This window comes from Odocoileus virginianus, chromosome 11 (assembly GCF_023699985.2).
Source record: "Odocoileus virginianus isolate 20LAN1187 ecotype Illinois chromosome 11, Ovbor_1.2, whole genome shotgun sequence".
Taxonomy (NCBI): Eukaryota; Metazoa; Chordata; class Mammalia; order Artiodactyla; family Cervidae; genus Odocoileus; species Odocoileus virginianus.
Window position 1 is genome coordinate 1,293,937 of NC_069684.1, and position 22,817 is coordinate 1,316,753.

General features: G+C 63.0%; 1 protein-coding gene across 1 annotated transcript in view; it reads left to right on the forward strand.

The window, feature by feature from the left end:
- Positions 1 to 22,817, forward strand: part of CACNA1S (calcium voltage-gated channel subunit alpha1 S) — a 55,846-nt gene that overhangs the window by 30,939 nt on the left and 2,090 nt on the right. The window contains exons 20-40 of the mRNA XM_070473808.1: positions 1,114 to 1,220; positions 1,579 to 1,666; positions 1,919 to 2,026; positions 3,999 to 4,051; positions 4,259 to 4,405; positions 4,788 to 4,989; positions 5,602 to 5,760; positions 7,163 to 7,273; positions 7,790 to 7,873; positions 12,839 to 12,895; positions 13,696 to 13,824; positions 14,186 to 14,251; positions 14,884 to 14,975; positions 15,510 to 15,669; positions 16,826 to 16,953; positions 17,936 to 18,032; positions 18,428 to 18,530; positions 19,182 to 19,283; positions 19,458 to 19,582; positions 21,224 to 21,352; positions 21,955 to 22,205. Coding sequence (XP_070329909.1) covers positions 1,114 to 1,220; positions 1,579 to 1,666; positions 1,919 to 2,026; positions 3,999 to 4,051; positions 4,259 to 4,405; positions 4,788 to 4,989; positions 5,602 to 5,760; positions 7,163 to 7,273; positions 7,790 to 7,873; positions 12,839 to 12,895; positions 13,696 to 13,824; positions 14,186 to 14,251; positions 14,884 to 14,975; positions 15,510 to 15,669; positions 16,826 to 16,953; positions 17,936 to 18,032; positions 18,428 to 18,530; positions 19,182 to 19,283; positions 19,458 to 19,582; positions 21,224 to 21,352; positions 21,955 to 22,205 — 2,498 coding nt within the window. The remainder of the gene's footprint in view (positions 1 to 1,113; positions 1,221 to 1,578; positions 1,667 to 1,918; positions 2,027 to 3,998; positions 4,052 to 4,258; positions 4,406 to 4,787; positions 4,990 to 5,601; positions 5,761 to 7,162; positions 7,274 to 7,789; positions 7,874 to 12,838; positions 12,896 to 13,695; positions 13,825 to 14,185; positions 14,252 to 14,883; positions 14,976 to 15,509; positions 15,670 to 16,825; positions 16,954 to 17,935; positions 18,033 to 18,427; positions 18,531 to 19,181; positions 19,284 to 19,457; positions 19,583 to 21,223; positions 21,353 to 21,954; positions 22,206 to 22,817) is intronic.

Here is a 22,817-nt window from a genome sequence, read left to right on the forward strand (position 1 = left end):
AGCCAGTTGCAGAGTGAAGGGAGGACAGTCCCTTCATTCACGGGCCTGTTTATTGAAGGAATTGATCAGAGGAAAATGGTGACTCCTTGGGGTCCAGGAGGACTTCTTGGAGGTGGTGATGTTAGAGTTAGGCCTTGAAATTGGACAGGACTTCATCAGAGAGACAGCAGGGCAGTCCTGGACAAAACAGTGACTGATGCATTGTACAGAGATGTTTGAGACGTGCTGAGAGGAGAAAGTGGCCCCTCTGGGCTGAGATACAGCAGGTTTGGGGTGGGGGGGTGGCGCTGGGCAAGGTCTTCAGTCTTGACAGGCTGTTGAGCCTGACCCAACCATGCCTAGGACACTTTCCAGGGAGGAAGAGGAGGAGGGCGGAGGAAGAAGAGGAAGAGGAGGGGGAATTGTATCTGCAGGGCAGAGGGCAGGGCTTCCATAAGAAGGAGACCCGGGGCTCCCATGGCCTCGCTGCCCAAGAGAGGTCCCTGAGTTTCCAGAACTGGGCACTGAGGATGGGGCAGTGCCCTGAGGACTCAGGTCGGTGTGTACCCAGGCGTCTCCACCAGGGGAAGTGTCCCAGCCACCTGCCAACAGGGTGTGTGTCCTCAGGCTCCACCCCACTAGGGGGGAGTGTCCCCAGGCTCCCCCCCCAGGGGGAGTGTCCCAGCCCCCCACCAGGGTGGGTGTGTCCGAGGCTCCACCCCCACCAGGGGGGGTGTGTCCCAGGCTCCACCCCACCAGGGAGTGTGTTCCAGGCTCCACCCCCACCAGGGGGTGTGTTCCAGGCTCCACCCCCACCAGGGGGTGTGTCCTCAGGCTCCACCCCCAGATGGGAGTGTCCCCAGGCTCCATCCTACCCGGGGGCGTGTCCCCAAACTCCACCCGCCTGGGGGAGTGTCCCCAGGCTCCACCCACCCAGGGGCATTTCCCCAGGCTCCACTTACCCGTGGGCGTGTCCCCGGGCTCCACCCCCACTAGGGGCATACCTCCAGGCTCCACCCACCAGGGGCGTGTCCCAGGCTCCACCCCCACTAGGGGCGTGTCTCCAGGCTCCACCCACCAGGGGCGTGTGCCCAGGCTCCACCCCCCGCCCAGCACGTCGCCTCTACCCCCTAGATGACCACCTACGGGGCCTTCCTGCACAAGGGCTCCTTCTGCCGCAACTACTTCAACATCCTGGACCTGGTGGTGGTGGCCGTGTCCCTCATCTCCATGGGGCTCGAGTGAGTGGGGCAGCCGCCCGTGTTGGTTGGTGGGCACCGAGCTGCCGGGGATGGCGTTCAGAGCCCCTTGGGCGGGCACCAACTGGCCTGAGTGACAAGGTGCGGCGGGCGGAGTGTGCGGGAGGCCGGGAGGCATGTGGAGAGAGGGCAGTCGCCCCCAGCCGCGTGGGGAACACGGGCTTGTGCCCGGGGAGCTCCTGTCTGACAGAGGGCCGAGGCTGTGGGCTGCCCGGAGGGAGGCAGCCCCGGGGCGGGAGGCCCCTCTGTCCCAGGACATACGCAGCCCCAGGGGAGGGCCAGGCGGGGGCGGGGGCGCAGGGAGCTGGGGTCAGGGGGAGGCTGAGCAGGCCGCCCCCAGGTCCAGCGCCATCTCCGTGGTGAAGATCCTGAGGGTCCTGAGGGTGCTCCGACCGCTCCGGGCGATCAACAGAGCCAAAGGCCTGAAGGTGAGAGGCGCCCAGAGCGACCCTCGGGGGGAGGGGACCCCAGGCCTGACTCCAGACTCGGCCCAGACGGCGCCGGCTCAGCCCGCCCCCTGTGTTCAGTGAGGATGGCGGTGCGCCTGGGCAGCTCTGTCCCTGTGAGCCCCTTCTGTCCTTGACAAGCTGGGAAGCAGCTAGGCTTGCACTGGGGGGGCCCCTGAACTGGGCTGGGCAGTGAGGAGGGGCGGGTGCCAACCAGGGCTCCCACCCCCGCAGCACGTGGTGCAGTGTGTGTTCGTGGCCATCCGCACCATCGGGAACATCGTCCTGGTCACCACCCTCCTGCAGTTCATGTTCGCCTGCATCGGCGTCCAGCTCTTCAAGGTGAGCCCCGCCGGCCCCCGGCCCAGCGCTCGCCAGCCCACGTCCCCTCCAAGCAAAGGGAGGCCGCTATGAGGGCAGGTGTCCCGAACGCACGGGTGCAAGGCGTGCTGTGAGGAGCCTGAGCGCGGACCCTCAGGGGTGGCCCCCCGCTGCCCCGCTGGGTCTGCAGATCGAGGCCCCAGTCTGCCGGCCCGAGCAGCATCCTCCCTGCTGTTTTCCCCTCCACCCTTGGGGACAGTGCCGGGCCTAACCCTCACCCACCCTGCCTCTGCAAGCCGAGTGCCCGCCGGTGCGTCCACTGGGAGCCTCTGCAGGGCGGGGGTGGGGGTCTGCTGTGTCCCATCTAGGGGCTGCTCCCTCCAGTTCTGTTTCCTGGGAGAACTCAGCCATTCACTCCCGTCTGGGACTCAGCCAGCCCTGCAGTCCAGCTTCTCTTCCAGAGCTGACTGCTGGATGCCTCTGGCTTTTAGATCACATGCAGGACACAGACACGGACCCTGAGGACACATCCACGTTCATGACCTTCCGGGTCCTTCCAGAACCCTCTGCTCCCGTCCCCAAAGCACTATCTTTTCAATTGCGATTATATAACCTCAATCATTCTTAGACATGCAATAGCTTCATCTTACAATCCTTCATTCATTCAACTAACATTTCAGGAGCAATTTCTCTGGGTCCAGGCCTCTGCCAGGGCTTGAGAGGGCCATGCAGCAAACCCCACCATGTCATCCCTGCGGGCAGGGGCAGGCTTTGGGGAGAGCTGTCAGGGTGGGGCTCCCAGAGGACATTTAGGGGCCAGGTCCTGTGGGTGGAGGGGCAGGAGGGGCATCTGGACTGACAGCTTAGTCTCAAAACAGTGCTCCCAGCAGGCTGCACACGGCCCATCCCCAGCTCCAGCCAGACTGCCCCACCCTCCTGCCCAGCCCTGACCTCTGCAGCCTGGGGACCCTGGCCCCCCGAGGGCAGGGTCTCGATGTGACCAACTCATGCTCACCTTGGCACCATCTGGGCCGCCGCATGGGAGCCCTCCAGACTCGCTCCCCAAGGAACAAGCAGCAGCTGCCCTTCCGCCCTCAACCCCCTCTGTGCCTTAGTCTCTTGTCAACACACCCCCGGTTCCTGCCCGCCCACATCGCAGTCAAACAGCAGGCACGGGTGGCGTGCGCACCGTGTCTGTAATGCACTTGTCTCATGCATCTGTGTCACATCTGCCTTCCATGCTAGACTGGCCGTTTGGCTTCAAGTGCCCGGAGACCTGCCCAGGGGCAGTCGCGTCCTCTGCCTCACCTTCACCTGCTCTGAGACATCAGGGGAGGTGGTGACAGGGCGGGGTGTGGCCTTCAGCTTGTCCTGTGTCCCTGGCCGAGGTAGCCCCCTCTCCTGGCCCTCGAGGGACCCGGAGCAGTATCTGTGGGTTCAAACTTAATTTAGCCACAGTCAGACTGGCAATTACCCCCTTTTGCCCAAATGAAACCTTTTGTGGGTGCCCAGTGTCTGAGGCAGATCAGAGGAGAAGCTGCTCGGGCTGAAATCCGAAGAGCGGCTCACAGGGCCCACCCACTGAGCCCTGGGGGTGGGCGTGCCAGGACCCCCGCGCCACGTGGAGATAAGAGGTCTCATCTGGCCCAGCTGGGCTCTGTCCCCCGAGCCTGAGCGGGGCGTGGGGAGGCAGGGCAGCCTGGTCCTTGCTCTGTGACGGGGAGACCCAGCAGAGGGGGCAGGGGCTGTGCCCACGCTTCCCTTCCTCGGGCCGGCCTGGGCGCCAGCAGTGCCATCACCCAGGAGCCGGTGCCAGCCTCGCTGCCATCTGCCTGGTGGGGAGCAGGGTGTGATGGACAGTCCTGGGTGCTGCCCCATGGCCAGGCCGCCCTGCAGAGACAGACCCAGATCCCACCCTCCTTCCTCCCTGCCGCCCCATCTTTCCACCCTGTTTCCATGACAACCGGTCTCCCTACCTCCCTCCCGGACACAGGGGAAGTTCTTCAGCTGCAACGACTTGTCCAAGATGACAGAGGAGGAATGCAGGTGTGCGGGGGTTGGGGGAGTGCCTCGTGCGGGGCAGGGTGGCTCTCCGCTGGGGAACTGGGGAGCCTGAGCCCCTTGGGCTCAGAGGCCCCTTCCTCGGGTGGCCTTGGGAAGGGTCCTGGGTCTGGACCACACTCACTGCCCAGGGCCGGGACGACATGGTGGGGGAGCCACGCGCAGTGTGGTGACCTGGCCCCCCAACCCCAGGGGCTACTACTATGTGTACAAGGATGGGGACCCCACACAGATAGAGGTGCGTCCCCGCCAGTGGGTACACAACGCCTTCCACTTTGACAACGTGCTTTCGGCCATGATGTCCCTCTTCACTGTGTCCACCTTCGAGGGATGGCCTGAGTGAGTGAGCGGGGACCCTGGGGACACGGCTATGCCTGGGGGAGGCCCGGGAACCACCCGCCCCCCCGTACCAGCCTGGCGTGGCGGGGGCTCTCACGGCATATGTGCGGGATGGGGTGCTGGTGGCTCACTCCAGGGACAGCCTGGCCGGGGTCACGCAGGGCTGGGCCTCTCCGGCCACAGGGGCGCCCCACTGAGTGACTGGGGGGACACGGCACCCCGTGCAGGATGGGAGGCAGGCCCCTTCCTGGACCGGCCGCAGCCTTTGCGGGCAGGGTCCTAACTTCTCCCCCACTGCCGGTGGGACAGAGCCTGCCCTTCCTAGCCGGGCTCGGCCTCAGCCTAGCCTGTCCAGCCCGCCTCTGTCCTCTGCCCACCCCAGGCTGCTGTACAAGGCCATCGACTCTCACGAGGAGGACAAGGGCCCCGTGTACAACCACCGCGTGGAGATGGCCATCTTCTTCATCATCTACATCATCCTCATCGCCTTCTTCATGATGAACATCTTCGTGGGCTTCGTCATCGTCACCTTCCAGGAGCAGGGGGAGACAGAGTACAAGAACTGCGAGCTGGACAAGAACCAGGTGCTGGGCCCCTGCCGCCGGGCTGAGGCTCGGGCCAGGGACAAGGGCCCTCCCCCAACCCAGCTCCCACCCGGAGCGGCACTCGGTGGTCGGGTGGGGTCCCCTGTGGACCTGTCGTGATGCCCAGAGCCCCTAGAAATGGGCATTGTTGGCGCCAGAGGAACCACAGCCTGGGGGGCACCCTTCCCTGAACAGTCCGCAAAGGTCACAGCTGCCCTTGGTCTGCCGAGGGCAGGACCCTCCAGCCCGGGCGCGGGCGTGGGTGTGGTCATGGGCGTGGCGTGGTCGTGGGCGTGACCGTGGCGTGGGCGTGGGCGGGGCGCGGGCGTGAGCGGGGCGTGGGCGGGGCGGGGACGCGAGCGTGGCGTGGGCAGGGGGGGGCGCGCGGGCGCAGCTTGGCTCAGGCGGGGGGGGGGGGGGGCCGGGGCGTGGGCGTGGTCGTGGGCGGGGCGTGGTGGGGGCGGGGGGTGCGGGCGTGGTGGGGGCGGGGCGGGGCGAGGGGCGGGGCGGGGGCGGGGCGGGGGCAGGGCGTGGGCGTGGCGTGGCGGGGGCAGGGCGTGGGCGTGGCGGGGCCTGGCCCCGGCGCTGACCTGCCCGATGCTCCCGTCTCAGCGCCAGTGCGTGCAGTACGCCCTGAAGGCCCGCCCCCTGAGGTGCTATATCCCCAAGAACCCCTACCAGTACAAGGTGTGGTACATCGTCACCTCCTCCTACTTCGAGTACCTGATGTTCGCCCTCATCATGCTCAACACCATCTGCCTGGGCATGCAGGTGAGGCCATCGGGACCAGGGCCCGCGGTGGAGGGGCCTGGGCAGCCCGGGGGAGGGGGCTCCAGGCTGGATGGCCCGCTCTGTGCCAAGCATTGTGCTGAGGTGCCCCGCGGGGCAGAGAGGGGAGCGGGACGCAGGCCCGGGTGCCAGGCACTCAGCAGTGTTTGAAGGCGGTGCTTCAGGCACACACGTGGCCGCGCCCACTCTGGGACGGGGCCGGCCACACGGGTGGGCCGTGTGGGAAGCCTGAAGTGCCTTCTCTGTTTTCCTTCTGCTGTTGCACGTCTGGGTGGTGGAGGTAGTTGGAATCTTGGTTCCAGTCCCAAGAAAAGTGGGTTTAACATGCACAGAGCAGGTGTCTGGGGAGACCTCGAGCACAGTTTGTAGACAAGTCACAGTCAGCAGCGTCACTGCGTGCTCAGTCCCTCAGGCGTGTCTGACTCTTTGAGGACCCCGTGGACTGCAGCCCTCCAGGCTCCTCTGTCCATGGGCTTCTCCAGGCAAGAGTACTGGAGTGGGGTGCCATTTCCTTCTCCAGGGGATCTTCCCCTCCCAGGGGTCGAACCCAGGTCTCCTGCATTGGCAGGTGGGTTCTTTGCCGCTCAGCCGCCAGGGAAGCCCCTCAAGCAGCATGGTTATCAAGCCTTAATTAAGCATCTGATCCCTTACGCCCGTGAATCAATAGAATCGCACAGCAAGGCCCTTGGGCCAGGAGTCACACATGCTCCCAAGGACCACAGGCTGCCGGGTGGGCTGGGTCTGGAAAGGAAGTCCCAAGCTGGGGGCCCAGAGCGGAGGAGCTGGGCTCACGTGGGGGGCGGAGGCAGCAATGGATCCAGCAGCCCAGCCAGGAGTGGGGGGCTGGGGCGGGGGCAGCGCCAGAGCCTCTGCTGCCTGGGAAGGTCTCAGGTAAGAAGTGAGCTTCTGTCAACTTTATTTTTAAAAGGGTGAGAGACGCCTGGGAAATGCTGGAGGACACAGATCTCAGGAGGGTTGTAGGGGAGACTCGAGGGGGCTGAGGGCGCTGCTCCGGGCTGCCTCCGTGTCCCTGGGGGCCAGCTGGCAGGTACAGGTGATCGCAGGCGCCACCCACGGGTGGTGGTGATTATCCCAGCCTAGAACCAGGGTGCTTGCCTCCTGGTCCTGCACCCAGGCGGCTCCGGGGAGCTGGCCACAGAGCCCCGCCTCTGGCCTCCCAGAACAGATGTGTGTGGGTAACCTGCTCACAGGACTGGTGCTGGGCACCCCTCTCCTGCCCTCACTGTCCTTCCGGGGAGAGGGCATGGCCATCAGGCCTGGTAGGATTCTGGATGTGGCCGGAGCAGGCTCCCGAGGGGCAGGGACTGGGGAAGAAGGCGGGGCTCTGGGGGAGCTGCCCAGCCCCTCCTTGTGCCCCCCATAGCACTACAACCAGTCAGAGCAAATGAACCACATCTCCGACATCCTCAACGTGGCCTTCACCATCATCTTCACGCTGGAGATGGTCCTCAAGCTCATGGCGTTCAAGGCCAGGGTGAGTCCTGGGCTCTGGGGAGAGGCGAACTCATGTGGCCGGTGTTGGGGGGGCCTTCCCATGGAGCCCCCCACAGCCTCGTCCTCCCAGGCAGCCCCTTGGGCACTCAGACCTGGCCGGCCACTCGGTTCTGGCCACAGGAGTGGGCAGTATGTGCCGGTGCCCCTTTGGTCGCTGAGCGTCTGAGCGGCAGCCCTAGGGCCTGGGAGTGTCCTGGTCCCCAAGTCCACGCTGCCCTCCCCCCACCCCATCAGGTCTGCCTGCAAGCCCCAGACTGGGTTTCAGGGGGTCAGGCGGGGAGACTTCCCTGTGTGGACAGGACCCCAATCCTGAGTCTCCCAGGCATGCTGCCTTCCCATTGGGCCACTTTATGCTCTGGAGGGAGGGGGGCAGAGGAGGGGCCCTGCAGCACCCCTGGGAAGTGGCATCATGCCCCCTCCCAGCAATTCTGCATCCCTCGGGCAGGGCCACCAAGCTCCTTCCTTCCACAGCTCACCCTTAGACCCCCTCCCCCAGGGCTATTTTGGGGACCCCTGGAACGTGTTTGACTTCCTGATCGTCATCGGCAGCATCATCGACGTCATCCTCAGTGAGATCGACGTGAGTACCGGGCGGGCGGAGCCATCACTGGGGCGGGGCTGAGGCCACAGACCCTGGTGGGGCACCCACTGGTGTGCAGCCCGGCACCCCAGGCCACACGTCCTGCAGAGCAGACACTGCAGAGTCCAGGCACAATGAGGGTGCCAGGCGGCCCACGGCAAGTGCCACAGTGGACAGGAGACGTCCTTTCCGGGTGGGTGGTCAGGGAAGGCTTCGTGGAGGTGGTGCCACGTGAGGGGACCTTCAGGAAAGGGAAGTAGGGCGGGGACAAGCCGCAGGGTGGCTGCAGGAGGCAGATCAATGAACAGAAGGTCCAGGGCGTGCAGAGCTCAGCGCAGTGGAAGCAGGCAAGCGTGCGGGGGTGGGGGGACTGCGGGAGAGGCATGTGGGGGGCTCGAACCTTGTGTCCCTGGCAGTGGGGGCGTCACTGGGGGTCTCTGAGCAGGGCAGTGGAAGGATCAAAGCCGCACTTCTAAAAAGTGAGTCTGGGGGCCAGGGCCGGAGGTGAGACGGCTGAGAGCAGGTGCACAGTCAGGGAGGCAGTCGTCTCCTCCTCAGACACTCTCCTTGTGCCCCACGTGGGCTGGAGATACAGCAGCAAACAGCACCAGGGCAGATGGGCAGTGAAAGCCAACCCACCACGTGCCAGGTGTGGCTGGTGAAGGGGCGGGAGGTGGTGTCGGCTGGCCCCAGTCCAGCCCTGCAGGAGGCATGGGTGGGTGGAGGGGACAGTGCTCTGCCCTCGGTACAGGGCAGCTAGGAGGGTGTGGGCTGAGGCCGAGGGCGGGGAGCTGAGCTCAGACACAGGGCAGGGGATGGACTGGTCCTTTATTCAGTTCAGTTGCTCAGTCGTGTCCAATTCTTTGCGACACCATGGACTACAGCACGCCAGGCTTCCCTGTCCTTCATTGTCTCCCAGAGCTTGCCCAAGTTCATGTTCATTGAGTCGGTGATGCCATCCAACCGTCTCATCCTCTGTTGTCCCCCTCTCCTCCTGCCTACAATCTTTCCCAGCATCAGGGTCTTTTCCAATCAGTCGGTTCTTCATAACAGGTGGCCAAAGTACTGGAGTTTCAGCTTCAGCCTCAGTCCTTCCAATGAATATTCAGGACTGATTTCCTTTAGGATGAACTGGTTGGATCTCCTTGCAGTCCAAGGAACTCTCAAGAGTCTTCTCCAACACCACAGTTCAAAAGCATCCATTCTTCCACACTCAGTTTTCCTTATAATCCAACTCTCACATCCATATGTGACTACTGGAAAAACCGTAGCTTTGACTAGACAGACCTTTGTCAGCAAAGTAATGTCTTTGCTTTTTAATATGCTGTCCAGGTTGGTCATAGCTTTTCTTCCAAGGAGCCAGTGTCTTTCAATTTTATGGCACAGTCACCATCTGCAGTGATTTTGGAGCCCAAGAAAATAAAGTCTGTCACTGTTTCCGTTGTTTCCCCATCTGTTTACCATGAAGTGATGGGACTGGATGCCATGATCTTCATTTTTTGAATGTTGAGTTTTAAGCTAACTTTTTCACTCTCCTCTTTCACTTTCATCAAGAGACTCTTTAGTTCTTCTTCTCTTTCTGCCATAAGGGTGGTGTCATCTGCATATCTGAGGTTATTGGTATTTCTCCTGGCAGTCTTGATTCCAGCTTGTGCTTCATCCAGTCCAGCGTTTCTCATGATGTACTCTGCATATAAGTTAAATAAGCAGGGTGACAATATTCAGCCTTGACGTACTCCTTTCCCAATTTGGAACCAGTTTGTTGTTCCGTGTCCGGTTCTAACTGTTGTTTCTTGACCTGCATACAGACTTCTCAGGTAAGGTGGTCTGGTATTCCCATCTCTTGAGGAATCTTCCACAATTTGTTAATCAGTCCTTTGTTAGAGTCCAAGATTTTGTTCTGGGGGGATGAGAGCCCCTGGAGGCGCTTACACCTGGTCTAACTTTGGTTCTCAGAGGCCCCTCTGGATGCTGCGCTGACAGCACGGTGCAGGGAACACTGGGGTCACCCGGGGGAGCGGTCAGGAGGCACCCCGAGCACCCGACGAGGGGTGGCAGGTGAGCTGTGGAGGGGCCAGGTGACCAGCAGCTGGATCTGCTTGGAGCGTTGAGCTGACAGCATTTGTTGATGAACTTGATTTAGGCGGGGAGGAAAAGTAATCAACCGTGACTGCAAGGATCTTGCCCAAGAAACTGAGCTTCCGTTTCCTGAGACGTGGAAACTCCGGGAGGAGTGGGAGGGGGGCAGGAACCAAGAGTCCTGTTCGGGGCGTGACAGCTCAGGATGCTTTCGGGGCGACGCGGAGCTGGCTTGGATTCATGGGCCTGGAGCGCAGAGGCTGCTTAGGCTGGAGCCCTAAGTCGGAGACTCTAGGAAGGAGCTGGCGTTTAGAGTTGTGGGAGTGGGTGAGACAAGTGGCAGAGAGCAGGGCGTCTGAAGGGCGAAGGTCCGGGGGCTGGATGGTGGCGCTCCTCCAGGAGCCCTGCCCTATGGCCTCCCGGGGAAGGACGCCCGTCGGGAATCGGGACAGGTGAGAGGCAGAGCAGGCTGTGGGCCTGGACGGTTCTCTCTTTTTCCTACAAAGAGAAAGAGCCTTGAAGTTGGAGAGTGTGCAGCCAAGGAGAGTTTCTTTAGAAAACGGGAGAAATTACAGCACATCCTGGGCTCAGGGGAGAGTCAGGCTGTGGGGGGGGGGCGGTGCGGCGACTGCAAGAGCCACGTCCTTGGGTGAGAGGGCAGGAGCCCTGGGGTCCCGGGGCACTGCTGGCTCTGGGAACCTGGTTCATCCCCAAGCAGGAGGGGGACGTGAGTCCCGTGGACCTGTGGGCAGCGGGATGAGTTGGGTGCTGCCCAGGCCCACGGGAAGGAAGGCATCAAGGACACGGGTGGGGGTTGGGGCAGGCATCTCCATGATTCTGTGCTGGGGCTTGAGTTTCGGGAGCTGCCCTGTATGTGGGGGGTAGGTCGTGCATCACTGGAAACACAGGCCAGGAAACATGGGTCTCTGCCCCCAGCACGTGGCAGCCGCCCCCATGAATGAAGGGAGGGGACAGCTGGAGCCCAGGGGAGTGGAGGTTCCCAGGCATCCAGCCAGCAGAGCCTCTGGGAGGCCAGGGAGCACCCAGGCCGTGGGCTGTGGGGCTGACAGACAGCAGGGCGGCCTCGCCGAGGACCTGAAGCTGGGGAGGCTGCAGGTGAAGGTGGGGAGCAGGGGACAGGAAGGGCATCTCGGAGCCCGAGGCTGGGGTCACAAGGCCGCGTCCCCCAGACCGCGTGGGGAAGAGCATCCTGCCTGGGACGTGGGTGGCCGTGGCAAGGTGACTGCAGGGGTCCAGGAGAGGACCAGTCCCCAAGCCAGCGTGCACCACGGCCCACCAATGAGCACCGCAGCCCTGCCAGCCCAGGGCTGGCCCTCGTGGGTGGGTGGGGGCAGGATGGGGGACTGGGGGGAGGGGCAGCCAGGACAAGTCTGGAGTCTGCAAGGGAGGGGCCTGGCAGAGAGCAGTGCCTTCGGTGGTGGGGGCAGGCCTGGCATGGGGTCCGGTTCACCCCACACACGGGACAGACTTTAGGCACTCCTGGCTGGAGGGGGCGGGGCCGAGGCGGCAGACCAGTGTGCCCTGGGCCTGTGTGCGTGTCTTCTTCACGCTCAGGCCTTCCTGGGAAGTAGCCCCCATGGGCCCAGGGTTTGGGACAGTACCTCTTGCCAGCTCAATCTTGGCCTGAATGACAATCAGTCACTTCTTGGAGCTTGAGGTCCATGCGGGGGGTGGGGGGCATCAGGGTCAGGCGGAGCCCTTTCTTCCGTGCAGGAGGGCCAAGGGCGTCGTTGGTCACCGTGGGATTTTTAGGGACAGCAGATGTCCATCACCAGGCCTGTCTGCTTAAAGTCATGTTAAGACTTTGAATTAAAATGCTGACTTACATTCCTGCCATATAATCCAGAGAGCAGGATGGCAGCGCCGTCTGTTAGCGCTTTCTGCCAGGAGGGCTCTGCTCTGTCCATGGCGGCAGCCACGAGCCACGGGTGCCTGCTGGTCATGTGAAATGTGGCCAGTGCAGCCGGGGACGTGAATATCTACATCTGTGTCATTTTCACCATAATCCAAATGGCCACATGTGGCTGCGGGCACCCCACTGGCAGCACAGGTCTGGCACATGGCTTGTCATCCCTGGCTGTGTGTTAAATCACCTGGGTGCAACACCGTGGAAGCCAGGCCCAGTCCCCAGGAGCTGCCTTAATCAGCCAGGTGGGGACCCAGCAAAGGTGCATATTTTTTTAAGTTCTCTGTGCGGTTCTGATGTGCCGCCTGGGCTGAGAACACTTGGTCCAGGAGAAAGCTGCCCAGGGAACCAGTCTCCCAAATAATTAAAGATAAAACCATGATTCCCCATCCCAGGGCTCCAGAAACAGGGCTTCTCTGGAAATGTGGCCCCAGGGAGGAGCTCAGAGTAGACAGGAGAAAAGGCTGGCCCACAGCCCAGCTGGTCTGGAAGGCTGGCCCCTGAGATGGAAGCCTTGGTCCGGCTCCCAGGCAGGGGTTCTCAGACTCTCCCAGGCCTTTGCCTGGAGCATGGGACCCCCCCCCATGGGGGCCAGCACCCCTGGCTTCTCCTGCGACCGTGAGCAGGGCTCTCCTCCGTGCCCTCACACACACAGCCCCGGCTCCACAAACCCCAGACGCACAGGCTGCATCTTGGAGGCGAGGGGAGCCTGCCTGTGTTCCGTCTTTCCTCCTCTTCTTGCTCCCCGGCCCCCGGCCTGTCGCCTCACCATCCCCACAGCTTCCTCCTCACCCCCGCCCACCCACTCACCCAACCCCTAACCGGCAGCCACCGGGGGTCCTCACCCCCCCGCCTCACCGCCTTGTTCTCTCTGTAGCTGTCCGTGGTCTGTCCTCTCTGACGCCTCACCTCCCTCCCACCGTGTCCCTCCTCTCTCCCCTCCCCCTCTCTCTCCACAGACTTTCCTGGCCTCCAGCGGGGGACTGTATTGCCTGGGTGGCGGCTGCGGGAACGTTGTAATTCCAGGCTGCATGAGCCTGCCCAGCTCGCCCGCCAGCTCTGCCCTGCAGCTTGCATGCCCGGGCCTGGCTGCTGGACTGCATGGGGCGGACGCACTCAGGGCCCCATGCCCCGAGCAGGCCCCCGAGGGTCCGGTTGGGGGTGGGTGGAGACTCTGTGCCACCAGAGTGTGCATGGGTGCGGTGGGAAGTGGGGCTCTGTGCTGGCGGGAGCATCCAGAGAGGACTGGATGGCAGAGAACCTCAGTGACGGGTCACCAGCACCAAGCTTGTGGGGACACCAAAGGCCAGGCAGGGGCTCTTCCTGGCCATTCATCCAGTGTCTCAGGGGGGCACACGGGCAGAGGCCTTCCGGCTTGGGACAGCCATGTGCGGGGCAGGGTGGGCGTGGAGTGGCCATTGAATCGATGGCCACAGAGCAGCTGAGCTTCTGGGAGACTCTGCGCTGGGGGGGCACTGGGGAGGGGCGGGAGCGCTGCCGGGGTCCTCGGCTGAGTGGCAGCTTGGGGAGGAGGTGACACGAGGCAGGACAGAGGGCGGGTACGGGGGCTGGCCGCTGCCTCCCCCAGGGCGGACGGGAATGCCTGTCCTCCCAGCACACCGCTTGGCGCCCCGCCCACCCTGCCTCCGGCTGAGCAAGCCCAGGGCCCTGGGCCCCACGAGGGCCCAGCAGGCCCCGCAGGGTGGGCTAGAAGACCTCCACCGCGACACGCCCCTCACACACTGCCCTCCCTGCCTGCCTGCCCTCTCCCGGCCTGCCCCCGGCCCCAGACTGACCCTGGGGCTGCGCCCCGCAGGACCCCGATGAGAGCGCCCGCATCTCCAGCGCCTTCTTCCGCCTGTTCCGCGTCATGAGGCTGATCAAGCTGCTGAGCCGCGCGGAGGGCGTGCGCACGCTTCTCTGGACCTTCATCAAGTCCTTCCAGGTGTGCCGTCCCGGCCACCACGGGACCCCGCCCACTCTGGGATCACACCCACGCATCGCACCCCGGGACCCTGCCCACCATGGAACCCGGTCCACCCAGGGACAGCACCCACCCAGGGACCCCACTCACCCACAGGACCCCGCCCACCCCAGGAACCCGCCCACCAGGGGACCTTGCCCACCCGGGGACCGCACCCATGGGACCCCGCCCACCCACTGGACTGTATCCGCAGGGGTTGCGGGGACGTCGGGGCCACCCTGTGCGCGGCCCGTGGGCCTCGGGGCCCCGGTGAGCTAAGGGAGGGCCCCGAGCCGGGCACACGGTGGAGCCCTGCACCCTGAGCTGCCGTCCTCGCCCGCAGGCCCTGCCCTACGTGGCCCTGCTCATCGTCATGCTCTTCTTCATCTACGCGGTCATCGGCATGCAGGTGAGGGGCCAGAGGGGCCCGGGGAGGCTGGCCGGCCTGCAGCCTGGACCCTCACCCAGCCTGCCTTCTGCATCCTGGCAGCCCAGGGCTTGGCCACAGCCCCAGAAGAGGAGGTGGTTCCCAGGCGGGCCAGCATCAGTCAGGAGGAGGCAGCCCAGGGGAAGTTTGCGGGCAGATGGACAAGGCCGGAGCTGCTCTCCAAGGCCCCTGTTGGAGGCTCTGGTAGTCTCAGCTACCCTCTCCTGGAGCACCCTGCTGCTCCCTGCATTGAGACTCTAAGTCAGCTCTTGGTTAGGAACACTGTCCCCCCTCCCAGATTTATTTGGCTTGAGGGGAAAAACTTCACCAACCTTGGAAACACAAGTGAGCCTTGAACAAGGCAGGTTTGAACTTCGGGTGTCCATGTATCCATGTATTTTTCAGGGAACATGTACTAGGGCTTCACGGGATTCACGGTTGATTGAATCCATGGATGTGGAACCGTGGATACAGGGCGGAGGGCTGACTTACACCCTGGCGTTGCTCAGGGGTCAGCTGTAGCCCAGTTTGTGTGACCTGAGGTGGAGGGTATTGGAGCTGGGGACAGTGGGAGACCTGTCCAGGTCCACAGTCCAGCCCTTCGTGGCCTGCAGATGTTCGGGAAGATCGCCTTGGTGGACGGGACCCAGATCAACCGCAACAACAACTTTCAGACCTTCCCCCAGGCGGTGCTGCTGCTCTTCAGGCAGGAGGCCCCCTCCCCGCTGCCCCCTCCCCAGTCCATGGGAGGCCGGCTGGCTTCCCACACGTGGGCCCTGCGCTCGTTCAGAAGGGCCAAGGCTTTGCTGTCCTTCTCGAAGCTCACCCTGGACAGCCCGCACCCCCGTTTAGTCATTCCGGGACGAGCACTCCATGGTGCTCTGGGGTCCTGCATGTCCCCCACCCTCATTGCACCGAGGCAGGAGGCAGAAGTCCAGGGTCCCTCGGAGGGAGGGGGAGGCCTTGACGACCTCTGACCCCATGTTCCGGGGTCAGCTCTCCTGCTGCCCCGCTGATGACGTGAGTCCTGGACTGACTTTGCGCCTCCGTCCAGGAAGCCCCCTTTCTGTTTAGCCCCTGCCCGGGGCACCCCACGTGGGGAAGAGCAGCGGAGCCTCGGTGCAGAGGGGCAGCCCGGGGACCTCAGGTCCCGCGGGGCGCCAACCTGCTCCCAGACGTCCTGCTCGCTCGGGGCTGGCGGCTCCCTCCCCCGAGAGGTGCCAGGACCTGTGCCTTCCAGGTGTGCCACGGGCGAGGCGTGGCAGGAGATCCTGCTGGCCTGCAGCTACGGCCAGCTCTGTGACCCCGAGTCGGACTACGCCCCCGGGGAGGAGTACACCTGCGGCACGGACTTCGCCTACTATTACTTCCTCAGCTTCTATATGCTGTGCGCCTTCCTGGTGAGGGCCCGCAAGCAGGCGGGATGCGCCGAGCCCGGGGGAGCCCCACGCCCCGCCCCGGCCGCCTCTGCCCCTCCAGGGACGCAGCTCAGGGACACAGGAGACAGACGGGGCTCCGGCTGGCATCCCTGTTGTGGTCAGTCTGGGTGTGGCTTCTTTTCCTAGTTGTGATTCTCAGGCTCCAGAGGAGTTGTTCAAAGGTTTTACCTTTTTGTTGTTGTCATTAGCAATTAGTAATCAAAAAATCAAAAGAATTTACTGAGACTCTGCACTAAAACAGAGGCTTCTATTTTACTTCCTAAAATAGAGAGCAAAGCCATCTGCCCCTCTCTCTTCCCTTGGAAGAGAAGCTTGCCACCCCTGAGAGGTTGAGAGTCTGGAAGCAGAGCCATCGCGGGGGCCTGGAGCAGAGCACAGACGGTTTGCAGCTTCAGGGCGCCGTCTCCCACACAGGGGGCAGAGCGCCCTGCAGCCCTGGACCCTCGCTTTTTTTCTTTCCTATGTTCATTAAAACAGTTTGAGCATCTCACGTTCCCTGAGCTCAGGGCAGAGGACAGAAACGTGAACGTGACTAGGACACTGTCCTGGCCCTGAAGACACCCCCGGGTGCCAGGGGTCCGTGTGCAAGAAAGCTTGCATTTCAGAGGCACACCCAGCGATACAGAACAGGCGAGAACAGCACAGTGGCGGTGTCCGGGGGCCCAGCGTCCCTTGGGGGTGAAGGCGAGAGGCCGAGGTTGGGACTTAGAGCAGGAGTCCCTGGAGCCCAGGCCGAGGACGCCTCCTGGACCTGAGCAGTGACAGAGGCCGCTCGTGTGCGGGACGCAGTTGCCACAAGGGCTGGGAGACAGGGCCCCTGGAGAAGCTATGGACCCAGGCCCCATGGACACCCCGAGGCCCCGTGGACACCCCCAGGCCCCGTGGACACCCCAGGCCCTGTGGACACCCCCAAGCCCCGTGGACACCCCCAGGCCCTGTGGACACCCCCAGGCCCTGTGGACACCCCACGCCCCATGGACACCCCCAGGCCCTGTGGACACCCCACGCCCTGTGGACACCCCCAGGCCCTGTGGACACCCCAGGCCCCGTGGACACCCCCAGCGCATCACCGTGCCATCTGCCTTTCCATGCAGACCCCTCTGCTCTCCTCCCACAGATCATCAACCTCTTCGTGGCCGTCATCATGGACAACTTTGACTACCTCACTCGGGACTGGTCCATCCTGGGCCCTCATCACCTGGACGAGTTCAAGGCCATCTGGGCGGAGTACGACCCGGAGGCTACGTGAGTCCAGGCTGCCGGCCCGGGGCTGGACCGTCCCTCCACCAACTCCTCCGATTCTAGTGGGAGATTTAGGTCCCCCTCCCAGCCTGGCGTCTGACAGCAAGTCACCCTCCAGTCCAACAGGAAGGAGCGGGCTTTCCCTCCCTTTGCTACCCAAGGGCCCAGAGCAGAGAAGTGGAGTCTCTCCGGGTTAGGAGGGAACCCACCGCCCCCGGGGCAGAAGCCCCCTGCTCTTCACTGGGAGATGGTCGTCCAGCTTCGCTTAGACACTTCTAGGAGCAGAGCGCTCTCTACCTCCCCAGGCATTCTAGGCCCCACTGCCCAGGATGTGGGCACTGGGCAAGCAGCTGAGCTTGAGGAGAGTGCAGGCCCCGGCCTCGCCCGACACTGACCGGACCAGGGTCTGTGCTGGGGTAACGTGGCCTCCGGGCCTTGAGTGCACTTGAACTCTGGGGAGGCTGGCTGCCTTACGCTCTTGCCAAGAAGGCTGCCTGCTCACGGGTGATGACTTCCCAGGTGTTAGGCACTGTGCCAACCGGGATGCGTTAGTTAGCCTGTGACAGCACTGCCGTCCCCACCCATCTCTGCGAGTGGGCTTTACCCTCCCCTGATCCACACCCTCTGCTTCTGTTAATACAACCCACGAGCCCCCAGACAGCTTGACTAAAGCCCAAGGAAGCCTCCCCCGTGGGAAAAATGAGGTCTGGATCCCAGCCCTGGAGATCCGGTATCTGAAGGGACACTGGCCTCTTCTCACCTGCCGCCCCCCACCCACTCCCGCCAACAGAGAGCCCATTCTGTGTGCTGGGCAGCGGTGAATTCGAGCATTGTTCCTTGTTCAGAAAGGAAACAGCTCCCGCTGCCCACACAGGACTGAAAGGCAGGAGGCGTCCCAGTCTCCTGGCCCCTCCCCGGAGCCCTTCTCCAAGCAGGGAGGGAGGTCCGGGGCTGCACGGTTCACAGGGCTGGGGTCCCCCTGCAGGGGCAGAATCAAGCACCTGGACGTCGTGACCCTGCTGAGGAGGATCCAGCCCCCGCTGGGCTTCGGGAAGTTCTGCCCCCACCGGGTAGCATGTAAGGTAACCAGCGCTGCCGGTGAGAGGTGGGCACCCCCTCCCACCTCCACCGACCCGCACCCCGGGCGGGAGGAGGAGGCAGGGGCCCTGGGGTGGGGCGAGTGGGTGAGTCACTTTAGAGCAGCTGTCCCCTGGGTGCCCACATCACTGCCTGGGACCTAAATCTCAGCAGCGTCCCCAGCTCACATTTTACCCCCTCAGGGAGGGGACCGTGACCACCCTGCACCCCAGCCCCTCCCCTCATGCTCAGCCTCCCCCAGCCCCGGCCCCTCCCCATGGTCAGTCTCCCCCCTCCCCCCTATGGTCGACCTCCCCCAGCCCCGCCCCCCGCCCCCTCCCGGCGAGGAGGAGCACCTGGCCAGTGGCCCCGCCCGCAGTGAGCCCCCCTCTCTGCATAGCGGCTGGTGGGCATGAACATGCCCCTCAACAGCGACGGCACGGTCACCTTCAACGCCACGCTGTTTGCCCTGGTGCGCACGGCGCTGAAGATCAAGACGGAAGGTGTGGGCGGCCCCTCCCCGGGGGTCGGGCTTTCCCGCAGGTCCCGCCAGGCCCTCTGAGCTGAAGGTCGGGCTCGGGGGTCTTGGGGAGAAGCAAAGCGCAGACCCCAGCCGAGGCCACGTTGGGCTCAGCGGGCGCCCCCGGGTTCTGTAGGGCAGAGTCCCCCAGCCTCTGTCCTCACACGGCCAGCTCTGACGGGGGTGGGGCGGGAGGCGTGGGCCCCGGGGGATTGTCAGACAGGAGGACAGATGGGCTGGGGGGGTGGGGGTGGCAACGGCAGGGAAGGCTTCCTCAGGAGGGCAAGGAGAACAGGGCCGGGGTCAGGGAGGGGCCGAGGCCGAGCACCTGGAGGGCTGCCTGGAGGAGGCGGAACAGACCAAGTGTGCAGGGGACTGATGACTGTCCTGGGACGGCAGGGAGGACAGGAGGGGACAGCCTCTGCAGTCGGCCACTCTGGGTGCTGGAAGCCAAGGCCTGGGGCAAATGTGACCTGAGGCTGGGCTGCCCCAGGGGCACAGCAATTGTCACCCCCCACCCCCAGCAAAGTCTGTGCCCAGGGCAGCCGCCAGCACAGGGGAAAGCTGGCCACCATCTGCTGAGCGAGAGGTGGCCCTGTCAAGTGCTGCTGACCCGGCCTGTCCGCTGCCCCAGGTAACTTCGAGCAGGCCAACGAGGAGCTGCGGGCCATCATCAAGAAGGTCTGGAAGAGAACCAGCATGAAGCTCCTGGACCAGGTCATCCCTCCCATAGGAGGTGGGTGCGCGCTGGGGCCCAGAGGCGTCGGAGTGCGACCTGGCCCTCTGTAGCCTTGGCCGGACCCCATGCACTCAGGCCAGCGAGAGGAGGGGAGCTGGGGGCCAGTCCCGGCTTGGCCCCACGCAGACCCCAGCCTCAGACGCCCGCTGGCCACGGTCGGCCCCTCCGCAGATGACGAGGTGACGGTGGGGAAGTTCTACGCCACGTTCCTCATCCAGGAGCACTTCCGGAAGTTCATGAGGCGCCAGGAGGAGTATTATGGGTACCGACCCAAGAAGAACACCGTGCAGATCCAGGTAAGCCCACCCCGAGCTCCGGGGGCTCCGCTGCTGAGCTGGTCTCCAGACTCCAGCTCCCTCTCTGTGTGTTTGGGGGCTGGCAGGGAAGGCAGGCAGGGCGGGAGGGGCCAGGATGCGTGGCGGTGAGATGATGGCTCCAGATGGAAGACGCTTCAAGCTCAAGGGAGGAACCCGGAGCCCTTCCGTCCCTGGGATGATATGACCCAGAGCCATGGTCCTACCCCCTGAACACAAGGGAGAGATTGGGCTAGGTGACAGCTGTGGTCTCCAAAGAGGGCAGGTTTCCAGAGGAAGGAAGGGCTTGAAATGACCCACTGGGTATGCAAATATATGTAGAATTTTGTGTTATCTTGTCCGTTTTCTTCTTACAACTTTTATTTTATTAATTTATTTTTTGGTCGCGCTGGGTCTTCACTGCTTCGCGGGCTCTCCTCTCGTTGTGGCGAGCGGGGGCTACGCTTGGTTACACGGGCTTCTCAGTGCAGTGGCTTCTCTTGGTGGAGCACAGGCTCTAGGGCACTCGGGCTTAGGAGCTCCAGTGCATGGGTTCAGTAGCTTGTGCCTCCAAGGCTCTAGAGCACAGATTCACTGGTGGTGGTGCACGGGCGTAGCTGCTCCACGGCGTGTGAGATCTTCCCAGACCAGGGGTCAAACCCATGCCTCCTGCATTGGCAGGAAGGCTCTTGACCACAAGCCACCAGGGAAGCCCTTGTCTGTTTTTAATTTCAATGTTTTAAGTATAGTGCACATAATGGATAAATTAAAAAAGCATCCACATAATTGGGCTGTGTGTTCAAAATTTTATTTCAATTTTTACTGTGAAACAATCTCAGAGTTTTAAAAGTTGCATGTGCATTATAAAACTTTTTTTCTGAGCCATTTGAGAGTCATGCCCAGTGTTCCATTGGTCCTGAACAGGTCAGTGTGTATTTCCTGAAAACAAGGGCATGTTCCTCCGTAAGCCTCCTGCATACCCTTGATGCAGCCGCCAAGATCAGGAGATGGATGTGTTTAGTCCCGTGGAATCCTTAGGCCCCATGCACATTTCACCAGTGGTCCCAATAACGTCCTTCGAAGCAAAAGGATTGGACCTAGGATCACGTGTTGTGTTTAGCTGTGCGATCTCTTTAGTCTTTAGCTCCTCAGTCTTTCCTTGATGCAACCTTGACACTGGGAAGATTCCAGCCAGGTTTGTGGGACGTTCCCTCGTGACAGATCAAGGGCTTGCTTCCTGGACAGGAATGTCCCAGCATGGATGCTGTGTTCTCTTTGCAGACTGTCAGGGGACACCAACCTTGATTTGTCCCATTGCTGATGAGATGAACTCTGATCAGCTCTCAATGTGGCATTAATGACACTGCAATCCAAAGAAGTCATGTGTATGAAGAAGGTGTGGAGTGAGAGGATTTCCCAGCCAGGAGACCTGGGCGGAGATGAAGTCCCCATGAGGGCAAAAGAAGACAGCTTGAGAGTTTAGGGCGTGCATGATCCCAGAGGCTAGAGAAGGAGCCCCAGGGCATGAAAGAAGGCCCGGGCCTTCAGGGAAGCCCCGGTTGCCAGTATTAGGAGCGAGTGAGGGAAGCAGCCTATCCTCCCCTCCTGGCCTGGAGCGCCCCTGAGTCCCTTCTCCGTCCCCAGGCCGGACTGAGGACCATCGAGGAAGAGGCAGCCCCCGAGATCCGCCGCACCATCTCGGGGGACCTGACGGCTGAGGAGGAGCTGGAGAGGGCCATGGTGGAGGCCGCGATGGAGGAAGGGATCTTCCGGGTGAGCGAGGCGGTGGCCCTTGGTGTGTGGGCTCCAGGACAGAGCCTGGGAGCCCCGCCACGCCCTCAGGGCTGAGGACGCCCGCTGCCCCGCTGCCCACGGCTCCCGGCATGCCCACCCAGTGACCCTCCTACTTGGGTGCCCTGTCCCTCCCCCTGTCCCCTCCCAACCTCCTCCTCCTCCCCCTCCCGAGCCCGAGGCAGCTCCACCCATCAGATACCCACCCACCTCGCTGGAGGGTCTCTGAGGACCACCTTGCTGAAGCTTCTTGGGTTATTCATAGGAAGGGGGGCCCAGAGAGACCCTCTGAGATGTCCAGTGCCGTTCTCCAAGTGACTTTCGGAGGCGGGACTAGAGCCCTTCCTCCAGACGCCCGGCTCCAGGCTTCCCACTCCCCACACTCCTGTCTGAATATCTGGTACCCTACAGTTCTTAGGGGTGTCTAGTCTATTCCCCCAAACTGAGGACACCCTGAGGGCACCGGTCCCTCCTGTGACCTCAGGCTGGCCTGCTCCCCTCTGGCCTGCGTCCGGGCGCTGGTCCCTCCGCGCTCCCAGCCCCGGTCCCTGCTCTCAGTCCCTCCCCTCTCCTCCTCACCCCAGAGGACCGGCGGCCTGTTTGGCCAGGTGGACAGCTTCCTGGAAAGGACCAACTCGTTGGCCCCGCACATGGCCAACCAGAGACCCCTCCAGTTCACTGAAATTGAGATGGAGGAGATGGAATCGCCCGTCTTCCTGGAGGACTTCCCTCAACATCCGAGCACCCACCCCCTTGCTCGCGCCAACACTAACAATGCCAACGCCAATGTTGCCAGTGGCAACAGCAACCATGGCAACAGCCAGGCATTTCCCAGGTAGTGGCAGCAGCCAGCAGCCCAGGATGTAGGGGCTGGGGTGGGGCCAGGTAGACATGGCTGGTGGGCTCCGGGCTTTTGAGGGGCACTTTCTGGGGTCCAGCCTTTGCCATGCTGCGAGAGACTGGCCTGGGCGGCAGAGACGCGTGTGGCCAGCAGGGGGCAGCCTCGGGTCGGCCTCAGTCAGCACCTAGTGGCTTTTTCCATGGTCTTGGCTGGTCCAGAATAGGACCCGCTAGGTTAGGAGAGGCACATCCTATGAAAACCTGATCAGTTAAGGTTCTGTTGTTGGATCTGGGCTCCGGTGGTTCCTCTGTTGCCAGCCCCGGGCTTCGGACTGGATATAACCAGGGATCGAGGGATGAGCAGAGAGGGCCTTGGCCCTCCACGCAGACCTTCTGTTCTAGACCTGAGGCCCAGGGCTGGGGTGTGCTTGGCCTGGAGAGTCTGGGTTCCTCACCCTCCGTAATGGGTACGACAGGGCAGAGGTCAGGGGAAATGCCACTTCCCAGGCCAGGCTGCTTGCACCCCGTTCCAGCCAGAGAGCCCCTGAATTAAGTCCACACACCTAGGAGGGCGCCTGCACTCCCACGCCTGCAGGGTCAGTGTGGT